Genomic DNA, 21,829 nt, shown 5'->3' with positions numbered 1-21,829 from the left:
TCTGAAGTCTTCAGCTTGGGACAAAAAAAACATTCACACATCATCACACGCACAGCTATGGCTGGCTAGCAGATGTGCAACCAAATCAGGGCTTATAGTAGAGGACTATTGCACTGCATGCTTGATACACTAACAGTAAGAAAAACGTCGATACTTTTCACTGACAGTCATTCATTTGCAAAACAGTCACAAAACAGTACAAAACACTACCTGCTGATTAAGATTATGCAACATGATTGAGATGGTCAGCAGTTCTCCCAAACGGACTTCATGTGAGGATGTTTTATCATCAAGTAGAGATGCGTATAAAAATAGAAACGAGAAAACTAATTTGCATACTTTGTCTTAAAATTACACTTTTCTTCACAATTAAAACAAATAAACGTACACATAAAAACTTAGAAGCGATTATGGCCTGCAGCAGTGCTTAAACGCACAGCTTACATGAACAAGAACAGCTTCTGTTTTTTGTCTCAAGTTCAAGCTGTAGATAAAATAAACAACAAAGATGGGACAGAAAGCCATTGTCTAGAGCTTTGGGGACAAAGGTTATTCCAGTTTGAAAAAGCCTTTATCAAAACAAAGTTAGTCTGAGATCAGTGCAGTTCCCCGTTACACCACATGGTGGCAGCAGATGATTAACCAAAGTGTTCCTCTCACAGAAACTGAACTCCAGTGAAGTTAGAGCTGCAAAATGTTAGGGCTCAAACATGAAGGGTGTTACTCGCAGTAAAAGAAAACAAGCTGAATTGTAACTGGTCGATACTGACAAGTGTTTTATTAGTAACACAGACCTGGAGACAGAGCCAATAAGAAGCCGCTGTGAGCCTTGACAAGACTGACATTGTTCAGAAGGCATTTAAAGATGGAGCGTCTAATAGTTGAACCGATACAATAAAAAGGGGAATGGGTAAAAAAATAAAATAATAATAATAAAATAAAAAAAATGCAAAGGGGTGGGAAGGCTGCAAGTTTGAATCAACTAACAAACAAACTGCAAAAAAAAAAACAAAAAACAAAAAAAACAGGAGATTAAGTGCAATTCTTATTAAATGAAACCAGGATGGCATCAAATAGTTTTTTAAAAATGAGGCGAAGAAATTGTTGTGGTATTCAGAAGTCATATTAGCAGATATCATGGTAACAGAGAAACAATCAGATATGGAAAGGCGGAACGGCAGTCCGTGTATCATTACAAGCCATTCTTTTCTTTTTTTTCCTCACAACTTTAAAGTGTTTATCAGAGTCCCATGAAGAAGTTTGGGAGAAACAGTTGTTGGTTATGGCTGAGGGAAAAAGAAAAAGAGAAAAAAACAAAAACAAAGAAAAGAAACTTCGACTTCTTGGCTATTTGTCCAGAAAAAAAAATGCCTGTGGGTGGTATGTTGCAAGCAAGGGTCCATCAGTTACATCATTTAAATTGATCCAATCTTGCTGGGGGAGAAAAAAATAGAAAGTACCCTGGGAATTGATGACTCGCCGCTTGGGGTATGATGGTGATCTTAAAAAAAATAAATAAATAAAAAAAAAAAAAAAAAGGGGGGGGGGGGGTAGTTTTCTATTTTCCCCTACTCAGTTGCTCCAAGAGGTTAAGACAGTAAACTGATGAGTTTGCTGAAGTGCAGTATGTTGTGATGACGAAGAAGAGAGAGAGGAAAAAAAAAAAAAGGTCTTTGTTGCATCGCCGATCCTCCTCGATCTCCCAACTTTATCTTCAAATTTTTTTAAAAAGGACTAATGAAGTCAGCAAGCGTACTCCGACTCCATACACACACAGTCAGTATCAGGAGCGATAAGGCAGAGAGGCTCCTCTTTGTTTTGGAGAAGAAAAAAAAAAGTACAAATAAAGAACCAAGAGAAAAAAAACAACAACGAAAAAAAAAAAAGAAAAAAAAAAAAAAAGCTGGCTCCCCCTCCCTCCCCAGTAGTTCGTGGGTTCTGTTGATCCCATACTGTTCATCCTGTGTGAGGCGGTCACCTCAGGAGGGGCTCGGAGAGGGCTGGTGGGTCGTCTACGTGGGAATGGAGGGCAGGGTGGAAGCCAGCAGAGAGAAGAGGCTGGTCAACAAGCCCGATCCCTCTCAATTCAGCCAATCACCAGAGCCGGTGCTGGTGGAGGTTTCGACTGAGGACGGAGCGGACATCAGCAGTGAACCTATGACAAACAGGAGGACATTTCAGTGTACTTGCTGCCATCGTAGCAGGGAAACCAATGCATGTTTAACACTTAGGACAAAAAAGCTCATTTATTTGTTTGAGTAAGATCAAAAGATCAGCCATGTTCACGCTGGCAAGTATTCAGAGTATTCCCATTGCTTCAATGCAACACATTAGCTCTCCTTTTCAAGAATTCAGTTATTTATTTACATTTCAGTTACCGTATTTACTGTGTAAATCTTAAATTCTGCTGTTCCTTTGATGTGACCAGAGAGAAGGATGCCACACAAATTCTCAATTTTTCTGTCTCCTTTTAACTTTTTGGCATTAAGCTGCCAAAAAGTTAAAAGTACATCCAGTCCTATACTTCTGTCAGCGTGTATGCTAAGTCAGGGAACGTGACGGCAAAGGTGATTGCTTTTATTCTGTGGAAGTATTCTTTGTGCAGCGGTAAAACAGGAGCAAAACCTCTGAAACTACAGCCAGTGACTTTTTGGTTCAGTCAATGATGCCAGCCAAAAGGAAACTGATGAGCCTGCTGCTGGTGTGTTTTGAGGAAAAGATGCTACCAATATCACACGCTGTGCAGAGGTAATGCCAGTGCACTAGAGAGGTAAACATGCAGAAGCTTACACACCCCATGGTCATATACCCAACATATACAAGCTAACTGCAAACCTGTGTTTCCTTTTCTCAGTAGATTACTTTTTCATATCAGTAATTATGTAATGTAACAAGTTACTTTTAACAGTAGCTTAATCCAACAATGGATAAATCAACCTGGTGTTAAAAATAACGCCTGACATACACATCCGAAAATCAATGATAAACACTCAGCATCTCCTTTGTTTACCTCATACATTACACACTGTGCAGGTTTGCCGTTAATTCAATTCTATTTTATTTATATAGCGCCAAATCACAACAACAGTCGCCTCAAGGCGCTTTATATGTTAGCCTTAGCTTTTCGTAGGAAACTTCATCCAGATGCTTGTCACTCTTCTGAATGAATTCACATGAGATTTCTTGTCTCACACTGAATAAAAAACAGCCTTTTAAAGCAACTGAACTACTTCTAAGAGGAACTGCAGACAAAATGCATGAAACATTTTTTTTGTTGCTGAAACATGACGGGCGACTTATAAAGAGAAAGCAAGTAAAGCCACCAAAATAAAGAGATGATACTTTGAGTCCTTGTGGTCATATGAGGATTTAGTCTGGTGTTAACACACTGACAGCTTGTGAGCTTTTTGCTTTACATGTCTTAAACAACTCATTTAGAATGAGGAAGTATGCAAATAACCTTACAACAAAGTAAGCCATGCAAGCCAGTGTCTGCGTTATCCCTTTGCTTTCATGCAAGCTTTATTATGCATTTTACCTTAGTGCATCCAGCATAGGCAGCAAGTTAAGAAGTGCTGTGTCACTAGGGTCGCTGAACCAGGACTTGATGGGTATTGCATTGTCTGGAGGGCAGAAAACAGCCAGTCAGTTGTGTCAGAAAAATGGACATGGTAGTGATTTTGTGCTGCTTTTCTGAAGAAGCCACAGAGTGTTCAAGGAGCTTCGCACTTAATGTACTGCAACAGCATTTTACAACACAGGCCCTGAAGTGAAAACACCTTCGCTTATGTCCTTGTCACAAAGTTCAATTCTACCAAGACAAAGATTTGATTTAATTGATCTGTTAAACATGACCGAAAACAAGCAGCCCAATATATAACTCAACTCGTTAGCAGGTATCGTACCATTTCTCATTTATGTGTGTGTACTTACAGTGAGGGGAAAATTCAAATAATCCAGTGACCTTATGTATAATTAATACGTGTGAACCAAAAGCTTCAAACTACTCAAATGCTCCACTTCTGACAGTCAGTGAGAGGAACTATAACTAATATGGTCGTGTCATGCCCACAGCTCTAGCTGTGAGCACAACAGCCACAATCTTCTGCTGCTCACATGCAAAGGTGCTCTATGTGACCAAAATAACGTAGCTTCAAAGCATCCAAATAGAAAAACTTGCATCTATACTCTAAACCATTTCTTTCTTTGAGCTTGACAGGTCTAAGACATACAAAACAAAGGCAGAAATTGTATTTATTGCACTGTAAATACATTAAACAACTTCTAATTAAACTTCATATAGACGTAACTAATGTGATGTCACTCGTGGTTTCTGAGATCTTGTTTTTGAAGCCCATTTACACTTTGAAATCTTACCTGGATGGCTTCGATAAGCACCAGGCGAGTTGTCCAGGATAACAATACTAGACAGGTCATCGTGTACTACAGACAAGTCTTTAATATAACTACCTAGATCCAATGTACAGTGCTGGGAAAAGAAAGAAAAAGAATTAAATATAATCATCTACACCAACAAAAGTCAGAGTGAAAGCAGAAACTCGATCAATATTAGGTTTAACACAGGCTGTCAGAAGACAGCGTAGAGCAGTACCTGTCTGTAGTATCTTCGTTTCAGAATGTTCCTGTTGTTATCCAGTTTGTCTGCCACTGCCGAGCCGTAGATCTCCATACTGGCTGTGAAAACCACTAGCTCATACCACTGGCTCACCTATATACACAAGAACATAACAGTCTATGTTCACAAATTACCATCAGTGTTCAGCAAGTCACAAAGGGTCAATACAAAAAATAAATACACTTTTATGAGTGTGAGAGTGCAGTACAATGGAGATTAATGACAAGGATGACAGGCAGGATTTAAATGAGTGACGATGTTTGTGATTTACTGCTTGTTACCGTAGCCACACACACACATACACACTCACACACGGTTGTTTGAATAACACTCACCACTTCTAAAAAGAAGTCAACATGTGGCCTTTTATGTACGAAGAACCTGACTGGGTGCTTATCAATGACGACCTGTAAGGAAAGGGGAAACGGGTGGAACCAGCTCATTTAGGCAGAAATGGTATTTAAACTGGGAGTAACTCATGCTCATATATGGTTGGCCGCCCGTACTTTGAGGATGAAGTCCGGCGGTGTGCCAGGTCTCACTGTGGGCCTCAGGACGCCGTCATGATGAGAGTGGATCAGGGTCTCATCTAGGTCCAGAACCAGAATCTTCCTCTTTACTGCATCTGCATTCATTTAATAACATCAAGCTTCATTTAGCACATCTACACAAACAAAATTATTAAGAGAAATTAGGCTATGTGAAAAATCATGCACTTCAGTACAACATGTCGGTGTCAACAAGCAGGTTTCTCTTTTACTTCCAACATGTCAAATAGGGCTGCCACGATTAGTCGACTAGTCACGATTACGTCGACTACCAAAATCGTCGACGACTGATTTAATAGTCGACGCGTCGTTTGAAGCTTTGTAAGATCCCAAAAGACGCAGGAATAAGTAGTAGGATTTAAGAGTGTAATAACGGACTGAAACAGAAGATGGCAGCACTGCATGTACAAGGATGCCAGCTGCCGTTAAACCCCGAAGAAGAAGAAGCTGTGTCCCAGAATTCATAGCTCAGTTTCCAACAATGGCGGCAGCTAGTTAGTTTTAATATTACACTTATTATACTTTCTGGGTCACAAAATAAATGTTTAACATATTTGCAGGCGAGAATGTAGCTGTGTAAACCTCAAATATCTGCTCAGTTTATCAAGACACCACATATTTTCAAAAGCGCTCCGACGTTTTCGGAGACGTCTGTTACCCACTAGCTCGATAGCTAGCCAGGGGCAAGGCTCACTGGAGCCCGTGAGAACACCGGACGCCCAGCTAATTGTTTTCAAACCCACCGCCGTCTTTCGCTACTCAGGTTAAACATATATAAGTCACTTAGATAACTTAAAAATGTTATTGTTTGGTTTTTTTAGTATTTTATTTGTTCCTGAGTAAATCGGTTTGGCTGAGATTAAAGTTATAGTTTTTACACAGCTGAATAAACGTCAAGCAGACAGCTGATCATCAGAAGTGTGAGATGCTCCAGAATATACTCCGGTGTCCTGTTATATTTTAGATAGCAAGGAGTTTATTAAACTTCACCGAAACAATCTGCAAATTTCATTAAACTTCAATAAACTATCATCTTGTTTTTATTTTTAGTTAGCACATACCTTAAACACTTAAAGCTGTAAGCTAATGATAGTTATATAAGAGCAGATGCTGCTGGTACAATAAGCTGTGTTTTACGTCCAATGGATGATGATCTGATTAGTCGACTAATCGCAAAAATAATCGGTGACTAGTCGACTATCAAAATAATCATTTGTGGCAGCCCTATTGTAAACAAGGAACTGCTTATTTTAAGTCTTGACCCAAAAAAGGCAAGCCATTTTATTTTTTCCAGAGTATTTAGACAGCACAGCAAAAGGACAAACCTTTACAAAGTCATCATCAGTTTTGGTGTTGTTAACTTCCTCAGTCTTTTTTCAGTTTTAATTTTTAGAACAGAGTGTACCACCATGTGTAAAGATCTTTTTATTATTATTTACTGACTCTGATTGATGCACTTAAATGGTATGCAAATAAACAAAAGGAAACCCATTATGTGAGTTTCCTCTATGCCTGGTGAGGATATAATGTACTCCACTTTAATTCAAAGTCAACAAGAAATGATGGGCTGAGTAAGGCTACGTTCACACTGCAGGTCTTAATGCTCAATTCCGATTTTTTGATCAAATCCGATTTTTTTGTCTGCTCGTTCACACTACAAATAAAATGCGACAGCAAACGCGCTCTAGTGTGAACGCTCAAAGCGGCCCGCATGCGCAAAAGAAGATGTCACACACAACGCGCTCTGTTTAGACCCAGAGCAACAGTATTGTTTGACTGATGGCCCTTAATATAAAGACTTCGGTCTTTGTTATAAAGACTTTGGACTTCAAGTTTCCCAATTTTTGCTTTAAGTTATTTTGTTATTTACATAATAATGTAAATAACCTAATAATGATCCTTATTGCCGTTTAAGAGAGGAGCGCTGCTTCAAAGGATAGCTGCAGATTTCTGTCAGAATCTGCAGATTATACAGTACAAATAAAATGTTTACGTTGTCTTCCCAACAGTTTCACTGACATCTACACGGGATGGCCAGGAAGCGTTCGCGATGTCTTCTCGGGCGCTTCTCCGGCGCTGATAATTGGCTTCAGTCTTGTGTCGGTGACGTAAAAGGCGGATTTAATGCGACTTGACCGTTCACACAGCAGTCGCTTTCTAAAACATCGGATATGTATCGGATTCAGGACCACATACGAAAGTGACCCAGATCGGATTTGAAAATATCGGATTTGCGCCGTTCACACTGTCATAGCATGATCGGATATGGGTCGCATAGGGTCAAAAAAAAATCGGATTTGATGCGCTTTCGCCTGCAGTGTGAACGTAGCCTAAAGACTTGTTTATGAAAAGTATCTTATAACAATATTATAACACATCCTCTTTTATAATTAATAGTGGAAATTAAAGCCCTGACACCCAGGTGCCTTCATTTTTTCCCCTCATCTCTTTGCAATCCCTGACTTGATGAGTTTCCTAATGTGTTTCCAGCCAATTCCAGTTACTTTTTCAGTAGACTCATTTATTCCCCCAAAGACACTCCAGCTGATTCCAGTTAAGCGCTTCGAGGACTGGGTAACCGTTTTAACCTTTGAAGCTGACCTTATTCGAATGCACAGATTTGGCAACCACACTGCCGCTTTACTTCTAGCAGAAATACCCACCATCTGCAGCTAAGTTAATGTACACTTATTCACTAGAGACTGGACCTGGATGTGCTGGTGACGTCAGCGGAATGAGTGAGAGGCAAGTAAAGTAGACTGAAATACAATCCTTCCTCTAAGTCAAGAGTGTGCTGTTGAATGAGCTCTCAGCTGACAGAAGGGAAGTTCATTCAGAGCACACAAACCAAACCAGTCAGTGCCTGAGCAAGTGGTGTGGCCCAGCCTGTAACATTTACATATCCTATCCTTTAATTCAAAGCAGAAAGTCTGTCTTTTTGTTTTGTTTTGTTTTAATCAAAGATAACATTGCATTATGTGGATGCTCACACGTTGATACTGTTATAATTGTTAAGTTTGTCGGTTGGTGTTGGTATATACAGCTAGTGTGCATCTACACATTAGGCATTCACAACTTTAGCACTGCTGTCACACATCTTGAGGATATCTATGGTCTATATACTAATCCTTCATCACTAAAGACTCTGCGTGCAATGCCGTTTATAATGTCAAAGACTATTTACATTATGCAGTGTTGACATTGCTGTTAACACCAGTTATCTCACTCATGACTGTATCAGTTCGCTTCACTGGAAAATATTCAGTCGACATTTACAGCTCTGCAAAAAAAACAACATTTGTTTTATGTTTACAATTGTTCTTTTTTTTACTTTAAAAACCAAATAAAGTCATCTAATTGAAATGCTGCAGTGCCAATATACAGCCAAATACCTTTTGTGCAAAACCACACTCTGTTGTTAAGCTGTTAGTTGGTTAAACAGCGCAAAACAACAGACCTATGCAGCAAAACAGGTTTATGAAAACAATTGACAAAAAGAATACAGCTGTGCATGAACCCATTTAATGCAACTTAATATTTGTATCTATAAAAGAAGGTCATGGGAAAAAAAAAGTATCTAAAAGCTAGTGTGATTTTCCTTATGGGGAGAAGCCAGTCAGTTTGACATAGTGGCCATTTAGTCTTTACTTAAAGGTGAACATGAGGGGGATAGTTTCCAAACTGTGCATCTGTTCCAGAAAAAGTCCCAGTCAGCACAATCACTTCTTACTTGACAAACTTGTTTATCACCTTCTTCTGTCCACATTACAAAGATGCTTTTATGGTTCCTTCATTTTGTGGCCAACACACCGATGTGCCTTAGCGAAAGCATCTTTAAGACTTAGCAAGATAAGCTTTTATACAGAGAAATACCATGAAAACAACAGTGTACTCACTGAGCCTGTTTCTGGAGATGGGGGACAGGGGCAAAGTGTCGTATCGCACCGTCTGATACTGGATTATCTGCAAATGAACACAGGGAATCAAAAAGCGAATTCTCAATAGAAAGAGCACATACTGTAGCATGCACTAAACACTTAAACGATGACTTAAATATACCACGACCAGAGCTTAAACTGTGATATATTTGACAATACCATACATACCAAGTACACAGAAGCCTCAAACCCCTATTTACAATCGCTCTGACCTCAAAGAACTTTTCATGTGATTTTACAGAAGAGGAAATGTTTCATCTTTTAGGAATCTTTCAGGGTATAACAGTAAAAACGGAAAACTAATTGTGCTTTGGGGTGATAAGAGATTTTACCAGGATCTGAAATTTTTATTTTTCAGCTGCTTAAGATAAAGCATTCTTAGGAAACCAGATAAAGTAAGGGGACAGAGGAGGGCACCACACTGAAATAACGAAGTGGCTTGCGTCCAACCCATAGCGCTTCCTCTGCTGTGATCCAAATGACTACAGCGAGGATCCTTCCCAGTGCCGCTCTTGCCCAGGGGCTCTGCACTTTTCTTCACAGGGCTATTTTTATCCCCCCCAGCTGTCGGTGGGTGTCAGCGTTGCATGGGGCACACACAGAAAGGGAGACTCACAGGGTGACTTTGACTGAGCTGCTTGGTACCTGCCTTAGACAGGACCTCCCTCTATGCCCCCCCCCCCCCCCCCCGCGCGCTTGCCTGGCAGGGCAAGCCTGGGAGAAGCCTACTGTTGGAAGCAGCTGCTGGGTACCACGGGGGAAATCTCACCCCCGACTCAGCTCTCTGTATCTTTAAAAACATCCATCTGAAAACCTGGCACGCACACGTCCTGTGCCTCCAAACTAAGGCAACAATAAACAATAAAATGTGGACTATTTTTATTTGTTTTTCCTGCCCATCATCTAAAAAAAAAAAAAAAAAAAAAGATTAAATTTTACATCAACATGTGCAGGGCTTTTTCCTGGTTTAAAACTGGTCTATGGGGGGGTGTGACTGTACACCCAGACAAAAGTGCCCTGCATAGATATATCTTAAATGACAGATGCCTGCCTATTGTCTCATTATTTCTAACCATTAGACAAACAAAATTATTTTAGTTACTAAATTAAACTCTTATTCAACAAAGATTACTTCACAGTCCTGATGTTTCCCCTTAGGGATGAATCAAAACCTCGTGGTGGGTGCCCAAATCTTTCAAACGCAGGAAAAACCCTCATGTAGCAGCGGGCCTCTGTTCCTTTAACCAGAACACTCAGGACATAATTAATGACTAGAAATGGACGATGGCAGCAACTAACATTTTTTCCCCTTAATTAATTTGTAAAACAATTTAATTAATTGGTTCGTGTTCGTTTCAGAGCTGAAGACAACATATTCAGGCTGCTTGTTTTGGATTAATAAAGACATTAATTTAACCATTAGATCTGCAGAAAGAAGATACAGCGGATGATTTGGAGCAACGCTGCTTTAAAAAAAGTATATTATTCATTAATTAGTTATGAAAACCACTGCAGATTTATTCTTAATCAGCTAATCAGTGAAGTACAAATATCAGCTATGTAAGCTGGTAGTTATTTTTTGCTTAGCCAATTGTTGCATGCAGAATGATAAACACAACGATTATGTAACACTGATGTGGGTAAGATTAATAACCAACCACCTCGTCATTTGTTGACATGGGATAGCGTGCCTGGGATTATGACCGGTTCCTAAAATACATAATCCAATTAATCTTATCTTCATTTAGATCTACGTATTGTGGATAAACAAGAGGTTATTATTAAGTGTAGAAAACTGGTTATCCCAGTTGTGAGAACATATATACACACACACTTCCCTCTAAACAGCCCCAACCCTAACCCCGCCATATCAGCATAATAGATGCCCTGCACTTGGATCATCATGACAAATTTCCAGTGCATCACAGACCATGCACAAGAGAGCTAAACTGCGAGAGAGAACGAGAGAAACAGAGGCAGAGAGAGGGAGAACAGTGCACTCTCTGTGCTGACTTAATCCCTCTCACTTCAGCCACAACATGGACTGAACTATTCACACTCAGGGCCTGAGGTGTTACTGCCACACAATCAACTACAGACAAACCTCTAAACAGCAAGATGATTACAACACACGAGGCAGTCCTCCAAGCTTTGTTGGTTTGATATGGCGCTTGAGCCGAAGTCCACTCATGTTACACCACATATGCACATCTATTAACGACACCACGACACCTGCGCATATGTCTAAGTTACAAACCGGTGGCTTATGTCACCTTAAATGCCATGTTTATTGTGGAGGCATTTCTGAGCGATTGAAGGTGACCTGCACGCTTAATGCACTTTAAATTTAGGGTTTGGCTGTAGCAGTTTTCACTGAGCACTGCAGCCAGATAAAGCAGTCCTGCAATTAAAAAAGACAAACAAAAAAACGACACAGTTTTGAGGTTTGACCAATCATTCATAAATGAATCTGCAACAGTTTTGATAACTTATCATGCAATACATGTGGGGGGGAGGGGGGGGGGCTAATTATCGAAAGGTTTTAGATTTAGAAACATTTTGACATTTCTTTTTAAAAATTTAACTAGCCTTTTAGGTTTTAGACCATTTAAAGACTTGTGACCATAACCTAAAGAGATTTGACAAGTACCAATTTAAAATGAGATAATTAGTGGAACTTCTAAATAATTAATTAAAGCAATCATGAGGATATTTTGGCGCACTTGACTCACTGACTCTGAATCTGTCTGATGCTTTACAATAAAGGTTCAATTTACTGTTTTAACTAAAAGAAAACTTAATTGTGGAAAAAATAGTTGTTATAAATAATTAAGCAATACTTTTTGATAACTAACTGGGAGGCTGAGGCTTCTGACATGTAAAAAACTGTCATAATATTATGACATCTCAGGTGGAGAGCGCCAGTAATTTGGCTCTCTGAAAACCAACCAAGCTTTTCATCAGGTGGGTTTCATTTAAAACTAAAACATTCAGGCACACTGGGGTCATGGCAGAGTAAAGACTTGCACGGAAAAGTGTCACACATTATTCAAAGCCCCTCTCACCGTTCGTAGGTGCTTCCTGAGGATGTACATGATGAAGCCCCATATTCTGGACGTAACGCCGAGAAAAGTGCGGATGCCAAGTAAACACTGCCGGGTCTTCAGCATGTTAATAACTAGGCAACGCGGTTTTCACCCAAGTTGCTGGGAAGGGGTAATTACTGAAAGGACTTGCTTACCACAGAGTCAAAATTCTGGTGTTTAGCCACAGCCGCCAAACTAGCAACTCTTAATTATTGGAGAGGCCAAGCAAACGTGTGAGTACCTCGCTCTGCACAATTGCGGCACAATTAGCATCAAACAGGGTAACTTCGCATTGTAACGGTGACAAGCAAACGATGAGGTGGTCGAAGAAAAAGCCGGAGAACGACGACTGCTGCTGTGTGGACCTTAGCACGCAGCTCGTTGACAAGCTAGCTCAGGAGCTAGCTGTATGTATACCAACTACCGTTAGCTCGTAGCCACCGAGCTACCGCTAGCTCGACAGGGTGACCACCTTGAACCTTGGAGAAAAATAGACCACAAAAAAGCTGTGGGGTCCTCTCTTGACAGGCACCACTTCAACGCGACTTGAGTCTGTGCGGCTTCCGAATGGAGACAGTGTTGCAAAAGTTCCCCAAAGACTAACCGGGCCGGTTAAAATCAGTTTGTAGTCCAGTGGAAATCCGGAATGAAACTGCGAGCCGCCATCGCCGCCTTGCCGTCACTTCCGCGACCAGCTTGGTTGCGCGCAGCACGTCCACGTGGAAAGAAAACAAACCTACGAGGACGAGCATGTCAGCTAAAACCTTCAAATTAACACCTTTTAGTTTGCTCTTTAGCTCTTCAGCTGTACTCTTACATAAATACTTATGGGGAGTTTTACGTAAACATAACTCTTGCTGAGAAAGCCGTGTGACTTGGTGGTAATGGACGGGCCTGTATATTTTTAAGAGGAAATGTAATGATTTATTGGAGCATTGTGTATCTTGTATAACGACAATATCAAACCAAACTGAAATGAATGTGTGACTGTATTTGACAGCTGTCAGTAAATCACGGACTTGGTAATTGTAATTCAATGCTAAAAAGTTGCTTGAATCAAATTTCTGTAAACTATCAGACTATTAAATCTGACACTGCAATTGGCATCGGTGTTCATGTCGAACTGTCGCTCAAAACTAATTATTTAGTGCCATCAGACCTACCTGCTGACATAATCTATAAATCAGTATACATTTTCAACTTCTTTGGACTGCTCCACCACAGTGGATCAACTCACCCCCTCCCTAGCTTCTCCTCTGTTGCAGCAGCCCTCTGCACATCCTCCTTTGTGACATCCATGAACTTCCTCTGTGGCCTTCCTCTTTCCCTCCTGCCAGGCAGCTCCAACTTCAAAATCCTTTATCCAATGTATCAACTATCCTTCCTCTGTACATGTCCAAACCATATCAGCCTTCGTTTCCAAACTGCTCAGCCTGAGCTGTTCCTCTGATGTACTAATTTCTAGTCCTGTCCATTGTGGCCACTCCTAATAAGAATCTTAATATCTTCAGCTCTGCCACCACCTGTCTTTTTGTCAGTGCCACTGTCTCCAAACCATACACTGTGGCAGGTCTGAGTACCACCTTGTAAACCTTCCCTTTCACAAATCATATTTTAAACATATATTGATTATAACTCAACCTCAAAAGCTCATAAATTTAAAAAAGTATTTAAGTATTGTACCCAAAAGAGCAACTGGTTTGAGATCATTTTTGCCAATGAGACAATATATATCTGGGACATTTTCTGGTTGTGAGCAGCATTTGATTTAATTCCTACTATAGGATGTGGCAGATGAACAGATATCCAGGATTTTTAAGATGCACACAAGTAATAAATACTGTTTTGTGTAAGAGAAAGCTGTTTGTTTGTTTTTTTGGTCTTTAAGCACTTGTGAACTGTCATTTATTTTTGTCCCAGTCACTGCAATAAATCATAGTGCAGAAAAAAAAACAGTCATTTCAGTGCAAAAGTCACAAAATCAAAAATCAATTATTTTGTAAATAACCAACCAGAAAAAAATAAATAATTTATCCACAAACAACAACATTAAGTTTATATTTTTAGAAAAAGTGAAATGATAACGTCTCGTACATATCCAACAGATAACACACATGAAATAAGTTTAAAGCATTGAAAGCTTTTCAGTCCTTCAATGGCAAAAAAAGCAGATGAAACGTGGATCTTCAGCAGATTTTCCTGCCTTAAATCTAAACATCAAGATCATCATCAGGGTCCTCCTGGTCGTAGTCATCGTTGGCATCGGGTTCATACAGAATTCGACCGGAACCTGGGCCCGATTGCAGCAGAGCGGTTTTCCTGCAAGATTAAAAGAGAACTGTATCTTTAGGTTGTTTGTTAAAAAAAGTTTTAAAAAGAAAGAAAGAAAATCAACATATATTAGATGTGGTCACTGAAAAAAAGTCTGACTTCTCTTTGCTGAAGACAAAGGGAAGAGCAAGTTTCTCCTTGGCCTCGCGCTCTGTGTCAGACAGGCGAATGTTGAAGGTCAAGTTAGCTGTTGGGTCCATCTACAAGACACAAAAAGGACACTTACGTCATAACAGGTTTGCTTATTTATCCATATAATGTGTGAAGCTGTTGTACACATGTTACGCTGTACCTGCTGTTCCTCTGGTTCAGTCTGTCTGCGTCCAGCATGGCTGGTTTTACTCACTACAGTAACTGAGAAATCCCCTTTGATGCTGAATATCTCCTCCTAATGACAAAAATCAGAACAATAAATATTTCATAAAAGTTGTAGGAATTTAAAATAGTAATTAAAGTTCAAGCTCTTCTTACATCTTGCGTAACTTTCCCCAACTTTGATCGCTTTGTTATTTTTGCCACCGCTTCATCTCCCTTCGTTCCAGGTGCCACTGTGATAACTGAAGTAGCTAAGTGGCAGACGCTTCCCACAGTACCCCTCTGGTGCATATCTGCGTGGAGCAGACCAATAACAGCTCTCACGGCTCCCCCTAATGAAAACAGAACGTAATCGTTAAACAGGGGAAGTGCTGCACAGCCTACTAAAAATAAGCCACCCGTGAAGGACTGTGAACACAGAGAGCCTTTTATCCATAATATGCTTTTTAAAGAAAGATAACCACTTAATAGATTTTTGGGGGTGAAGCCAAGACGAGCATCTTTTCTGCGTTACGTTTTGTTTTGTATCGCTGCAGATCGCACAACAGAAATGCTGATGCGATCCGATTTGTGGTCAATTAGGCTCAGGGAAAGATGGGTAAAAGGTCAAAGCATTAAAAGCATGCTCAGATGCTGGGAGTCAGACCTCCTCCCATTCTGTAAAATTACTGAATACATGGGCCTTAAATCACACACACAGAGACACAGAAGATACATTATCACCTTTCTTAAGCTGCTGAAGAGTCTTGCAGACAGCAGGTGGACTCATGTGTCTCAATATCCATGACAGCGAGTCGATTACTAAAGTCACTGGTTTGGGGTGTGATGTTTGTTTGAGCAGATGAGTGAGTTCCTCCACACAAAACTGGTGAACTGTAAAAGCCGACCGATTAGTCCACCCAAGGGGGTCCGTATAAGCACTGTGAAAGTGCAACCTGAAGTAAAAGAAGCACAAGATGAACGTTTGATTCCATGTTAAAGATCCAGAAATGGTGTCAGCGGAAGGAAGGCTGTCAAGAAGCTATTGTTAAGGAAACAGTGAGAAAGGGCTGAGGTATGCCAGATTACACAAGAACTTGGCTGAAAATCAGTGAAAACAGGTCTGATAGAGTTATGAATCCACATTTGGACTTCCACATTACTGAAGCAGTGTGGGACCATCTCAACAGCAAACACAACAAAATCTAAAGAAGACCTTTGAATGTCCTTCCTAAATACTTAAAGAAATTGCAAGAAAGCTGCATGAGAAAGTTCAGGCTGTGTTGAAAAATTAAAATTGACTGAAATTTTAAAACATCAACTTTAAAGAATTTTGAAAACTCAGTTTTTGCCCTGAGAAGGCAGGGACCGAGGCCTTCTGAGGAAGAAAATAGTCTGCTGTAATAGAATCTGCCATGTGCACCAAATACATCAAGTATTTCCTTGTGTATCATGTTTCCATTTAGCTGTCCAATGTGTGGGTCTTTGGTTAGTCTATATATGGTATATGGCCATTAGAAAAAACACATTACACACTCCTTTAATGGAGTAACAATGGTTCACACTGGAAAAAATTGAAAGCAGGTACTGTTATGCATTTCGCTTGGTAGATGAAGTAAACTTTTAAGCAAAATCACATCATTTGTTGTTGATCAAATAACTGTTTCAGCATTAAAGTTCAATACCTCTGAGTAGATGCTGTTAATCCATCTTTCAGTTCTTCCTCACTGACATCAAAACCAAGCACGTGGACAGGTTCTTCTCTAAAATCATAGCACAGGCCAGTTACTGTTTAAGCCAATACACAACTTAGACATATTTTAGGCAACAATAGGTATACAAGGAAACACGGTTACATACTTGTTCAATGCGGCACTGATGAAGCTCTTAAGTAGGTGCTGCCCAGAATAATTACAAGAATCTATGAAAGTATAAATTACATCAATTAATGTCATCATTATTGATAACAATGTATACTTATGGTCGACAACGTTCACATATTTACCTTGTATTATAAGAACCGCCCCAGTATCAGTGCCTTGCAATAGTTCAGACAACATGGTAGCATCAGCTAGTAAGCTTGCCTCTGCTTCACCGCCATTTAAAACATGAATACTTAAGAAAACATGAGTAATTTGCCTTCACGAGAACGACATAGCTTAAAGCTAACAATTATAAGTACCTAAAGTCGCTACAAGTAATGTTTCGCAGGAAAATAAAGCTTTCCCTGTCCAGTGAAAGTACAGCAGATTTCGCTAGCTACTATGTTTGGGGTGGTTAGAGTAAATAAAAAAAACTTCGTATCCCATAGTTCCCTGTGACTTCAATCGTCTTCATGAAGGAAAATGTAGTTTATTAAACGTTTACGCCCGTAAACGCGTTTGGTGAAAGGCTGAAAACTAAACTACGTTACCCAGCATACACTGCAGCACACCCTTCGCTGGCAGCCTCAAGAGGCTTCTGCCGCGCACGAAGAGGACCGTGCGGAATAAAAAGCCCCAACTTCGGTCGTTTTGTATGTCTACGACGAAGAAACGAAAAACTTCATCGAGGGAAGTTTCCGTCATGGATCTGCAGTGATTCGCAGCGTTAATTAAATGAAAGTTTACACTTCTGTTGTGGTTAGATTAGTGCACTGACGAAGAGTGGGAGATTTGTGAACAAGCGACGGTGGTATTAGTATTTTGTCGGGCTAATAGTGTGGCGACAGGTCGGTGGTGGTTTGCCCCCCGTTTGGGATTCCCCCTAGAGGGAATACAAGGACGACTTCGACAAAGTGTGGAGTTTCTTTGAACGACAGCATCTTCGATCCTCCACACACTTGGCTTTCTGCTGCCAAAGTTTCCCGGTGCTAAGGTGCAGCCACGCCGGGAGAAGGCGCAGAGCGACGGCCGCCACTCTCCGGCTAGCTCGCCTGCTGTTTCTGCTTCTCGGATCGAGGCCGTGTCGGCGAGGCGACAATGCTTGACATAATGTCTGAACACCAAGGTATGCTTATGGACTATCAACAAAACCCAACGAAAAATAGTCCTCACTTGATGTTAATCTGTTCATCGCGTAAAGCTGTCGTTTTGAGGACAGTAAGCTAAAGTGAGTTACGGCTAACGTCGTTGTTGCGTGTGTTGTAATAATGTCACAGCTCGATATTGACCGACAGTCGGACGTGTTGTCGTTAAACTACCATGAAAGTTCTTTAAAAGTGAAGACTGTGTGATTCCAACTTTTTGTACAGTGATTGTAGTTCATAGATTTGATGTTAACATTTATTACACAGTTCCCGTTAGCTTGCTAGTTAATTAACGCGCCGAACCACATAGCTTAATAGCTGCATAGCCACGGTTGCAAACCAACTCACCGAAGCCTCTCTAACGTGTCAGTTGAGATAACATGGCTTAAAAATATAATTCAGAAAAATGCCCCCCTTTTTTGGACATTAGCTCAAACTTCAAAGGTAGCCAGCACGACACGCCCGATTAACATTAGCCGATAGCACAAAGCTATCTCTGCTATGGAGCCTCCCACTACTGTATCAAGAAAGCTACCTTGGTTTGCTAGCTGATCAAGAGGCTGTTAGCCACAAGACAACCCTTAAAAATATCAAATTAAGCCTTCGACCACGCAAAACTATCGTTGTAAAAGCTCAGTAAAATGAAGTTACTCTCTCTTGCCCGTTTACCGTTAACGCTACAAACTGCATAACATTCAGTTAGCTTCCCCTCTAAACGTCACCTAGCATTAGCATACACACAAAATGTACCAAAAGCATGGTGTCCAGCAAACAGACGCGTTTTTAGCAATCCAGTCAACTTTTCCTTATAAACTTGGCGTGAAAACAACGAACTCTTCTTCTAGAGTGATTTTTACACACCCACTAATTTTGTGAAGTTCAAGCAGTCACAAAGTGACACCGGTTGCGTTGTTTAAGGACGCAGAAGTTGTCTTGAAGATGTTAGTTGGTCTTTTTTTTTCTTTTTTCTTTTTTTTCGCTCAATTGACCTTCAGTCAAATATGGACGTTAATTTAACGTAGCTTTTACAAACACACTGTTTTCAAATAAGACCAGCATGCGCTTCATCGTTTATAATCCCGATTAAGGTATTGAGCCGTGTTAGCAAGCTAATGCTAGCATTAGTCCACTCTCTCGGCAACGGAATGCTTTGTAATGTAGTGGCTGTTAAGCAGTTGAAAAGTGGTCACTTGTGACTTACAGACTTTTTTTTTTCTTCAACAGATTCACTGTTAACGTGTAAAACGGAACCTCTGGTGAGTATTTTTATCATTTGAGCACTTTATTTGACTCAGCTGCCCTCTGTTGTGGAGGGCTGTGTAGGTTAGCTTCACTCTCTTAAACAAAGACATGTTTCCTGTAGCCCCCAGAGAAGAAGAAGAGGACTGTTGAAGACTTCAACAAGTTCTGCAGCTTTGTCCTGGCTTATGCCGGTTACATCCCCAGTCCAAAAGAGGTGAGCTGTTGCTTTTTTTTCTCTCCCCCCCCCCATTTTCTTTTTAACATATCATATTAGATGTAGTGACTACTTTGCAGTTTTGACAGAAGATGTTTTTGTCTGCTTTTATAGGAAAGCTCGTGGTCCCCAACATCATCCAGCTCTGCACACAGTTCGGGGTTGTCAGCAGATGGTGGAGGTGGAGGGAGCAGCTCCAATGGCAATGCCTGGGCAGATGGGGGCTCCGACATCCACACCATCCATACATTTGTCCGCAAAGCTCGAGCAAATAAGGGCAAAAGTATTCGGCGCATGCACTCTGACAGCACCCTGCTGGATAAGATGCAGCTTAAAGACTCTCTTTATGAGACCCAGGCCAGCACTAAGGGAGAGCGCAAGAAGGACAAAAAACTGAAAAAGCTATCACTGGATTCTGCCATGGGAGCAGCAGATAGTGGCAGCAGCGAGGGTGAGAAAAGAGCCCGCATCAAACGCAGCAAGAACTCAAAACAGCCCAAAGCTAAGAAGCTCAAGAGTTCAGCTCCTCAAAGCGAGACTGACTCCGAGGCACGGAATACGCACTCCGAGGTACGAGCTGGCAGGGAGGAGCTGCCGGGGCACGGGGGCTCCTCTTCGAGCATGCAGAGCATGGGGAAGGTGCAGCCAGACGAATCCATCAGGGAAGCAGAAATGAGCTCCAGTGAGGGTGAGACATGGATCGCTGATGAAGACATTATGGTGGAATCGGGTAAGACACTGTAATTTTGACCTTTTGTCTGTTATTTACTTGGTGGTTGCTTACTTTGAACCAACTCACAACCATAATCCCCCTGTAACTCTGGTCTGTTTATCCACACAGGGGATGATTCATGGGACTTGATCACCTGTTACTGCGGGAAGCCATTCGCGGGACGGCCGATGATCGAGTGCAACCAGTGCGGCATATGGGTGCACTTGTCATGCGCAAAGATCAAGAAGTCAAACGTTCCCGACATCTTTTACTGCCACAAGTGCAGGGACTTGAGGCGGTCGGGACACAAAAAAGACACTTAAAGCTGAGCAGGACTGGAGAGGAAAAGGAGCGTTTGATCTGTTTTTGCTGTCGTCTGACACTTAACTTTCTTTGATGCCTACAGCCAAAACAGCCTAAACTATCACCTGGAGGGCAACTGTAAAGTCGGTTTGTTGGATTTCTTTCGACAATCACAACCATTCTTATTTATCCCTCACGTCTAGTTTTCGTTCCCCCTTTTGCTACTGTGAAGAACTGGGAAAAAAAAGGCAATATTGACAGTTCTTAATTGACGTCAGCATTGATTGGCTTTAGTATTACAGTTCTGGTGATGTGCATATACTTTTTTTTTTTTTTCTCTCAATAGTTCTCATATTGACTGAAGGTCCACTTTTGACTTGTAAATTATTTCTTGCGCATATTGACAAATTAGTGAAAACCTTCTCCTTTGGTCTCCGGAGTACCACCCTGAGCTTGGTCCAATCATTCCCAACCTTAAATCAATACAACACATGCAGAGTTGGGGAGAGGGAAGCCCAGCTTACATTGTCAGTTAAGAGGTGGATAATGTCACTCCTGTTATTACTTTATACGCACGTCATAATGCTAGACGGGCAGTTCGTTTTGGTTTTGATCGTACTCTGGTAGTTTGTGTTCAGCTTTTTCTTGGGTTGTCTTTAAGCCTCCTGAAATAAGAAGTTTCAATTCATTGACTCGGATAAGATTTATCACTTTGCATCTTCATATGCATCTAGTTGTACTCAAACTATCCTTTCAGCAGTGCACTTTTAAAACCTAAATACACCCCCGCTTCTTTTTTTTTTTTTTTTTTTTTTTTGAAAACCGGACTTGGTCATGTGCATTCATGACAGCGTGCTTAGTATTTCTCACAGTCCGGCTTATTAATCAGTTAGCCATTAACCGTGAGTCAGTTTTTACTTATGTGTTTGTTTGTTTTTTGTATTTAAATCATCTGATATCGGGGCGGGGGGAACGTTGCTGTAAGACGACTGGTTTGTTGCCGTGCTTTACGATGTCAAAGTAGCTCTGAGGCGCGTTTATGAATGGTTGTTTAAAAAAAAAAATATATATATATATGTATTTTTTATTTCTAGGCTTTCTGAGGAAGGGGGTGATTAGAGATGCACCCCGCATCAGAAAAAGGACATATGATTGTCTCACATCGAGAACAAAGTTGTAGTGTACAGAAAACAAGTTGAGGCTGTCTAGGTTGTCATTTTGTTTATGTTGTTTGGTTTTACCATGTGCGTTTTTTCTTTTGTTCGTGGGAGAGTCATCGTAAGTCTCCAGTAGCAGTTGCATTCTCCGTACAACTTAAAATTCTGTGTACATATCCTGTTCTTTGACAACTGTACATATGTGAAAGTGAAGAGAGAATACTCAAGCAAATTCTATATTTTCTGCAGTCTGATATTGTTTTGGTTTTTTTTCCTTTAATTGTAGCTTGAAAAATAAAAGTCTTTGGGAACATGCTGGTTGAGTTTTTTTAATTTTCTTTAATAAAATGACACACAAAAA

General features: G+C 40.7%; 3 protein-coding genes across 3 annotated transcripts; 1 reads left to right on the top strand and 2 right to left on the bottom strand.

Moving 5' to 3' along the window:
- Window positions 1-759: 759 nt before the first annotated feature.
- Window positions 760-13,395, bottom strand: LOC309703956 (CTD nuclear envelope phosphatase 1A). Its single transcript, XM_082528893.1, has 8 exons — window positions 12,188-13,395; window positions 9,081-9,147; window positions 5,143-5,261; window positions 4,972-5,043; window positions 4,613-4,729; window positions 4,378-4,489; window positions 3,539-3,623; window positions 760-2,155 (listed from the first exon to the last, which is right to left on the bottom strand). Exons 1-8 carry the CDS (start codon window positions 12,290-12,292, stop codon window positions 2,095-2,097), a joined length of 738 nt encoding a protein of 245 aa, XP_082385019.1. The 5' UTR covers window positions 12,293-13,395; the 3' UTR covers window positions 760-2,094.
- Window positions 13,396-13,926: 531 nt separating this feature from the next.
- elp5 (elongator acetyltransferase complex subunit 5) lies at window positions 13,927-17,125 on the bottom strand. Its single transcript, XM_082528881.1, has 8 exons — window positions 16,839-17,125; window positions 16,694-16,754; window positions 16,519-16,596; window positions 15,578-15,789; window positions 15,011-15,186; window positions 14,832-14,927; window positions 14,639-14,739; window positions 13,927-14,527 (listed from the first exon to the last, which is right to left on the bottom strand). Exons 1-8 carry the CDS (start codon window positions 16,891-16,893, stop codon window positions 14,419-14,421), a joined length of 888 nt encoding a protein of 295 aa, XP_082385007.1. The 5' UTR covers window positions 16,894-17,125; the 3' UTR covers window positions 13,927-14,418.
- Window positions 17,126-17,274: 149 nt separating this feature from the next.
- On the top strand, window positions 17,275-21,783 carry phf23b (PHD finger protein 23b). Its single transcript, XM_082528874.1, has 5 exons — window positions 17,275-17,821; window positions 19,065-19,096; window positions 19,204-19,296; window positions 19,411-20,026; window positions 20,138-21,783. The coding sequence occupies exons 1-5, from the start codon at window positions 17,794-17,796 to the stop codon at window positions 20,329-20,331; spliced, it is 963 nt and encodes a 320-aa protein (XP_082385000.1). The 5' UTR covers window positions 17,275-17,793; the 3' UTR covers window positions 20,332-21,783.
- Window positions 21,784-21,829: the final 46 nt, after the last annotated feature.

Source organism: Aulonocara stuartgranti, assembly GCF_965226115.1.
Source record: "Aulonocara stuartgranti genome assembly, chromosome: 3".
Taxonomy (NCBI): Eukaryota; Metazoa; Chordata; class Actinopteri; order Cichliformes; family Cichlidae; genus Aulonocara; species Aulonocara stuartgranti.
Note: the sequence above shows the minus strand (reverse complement) of the source record. Positions and strands in the feature narration are given on the sequence as shown.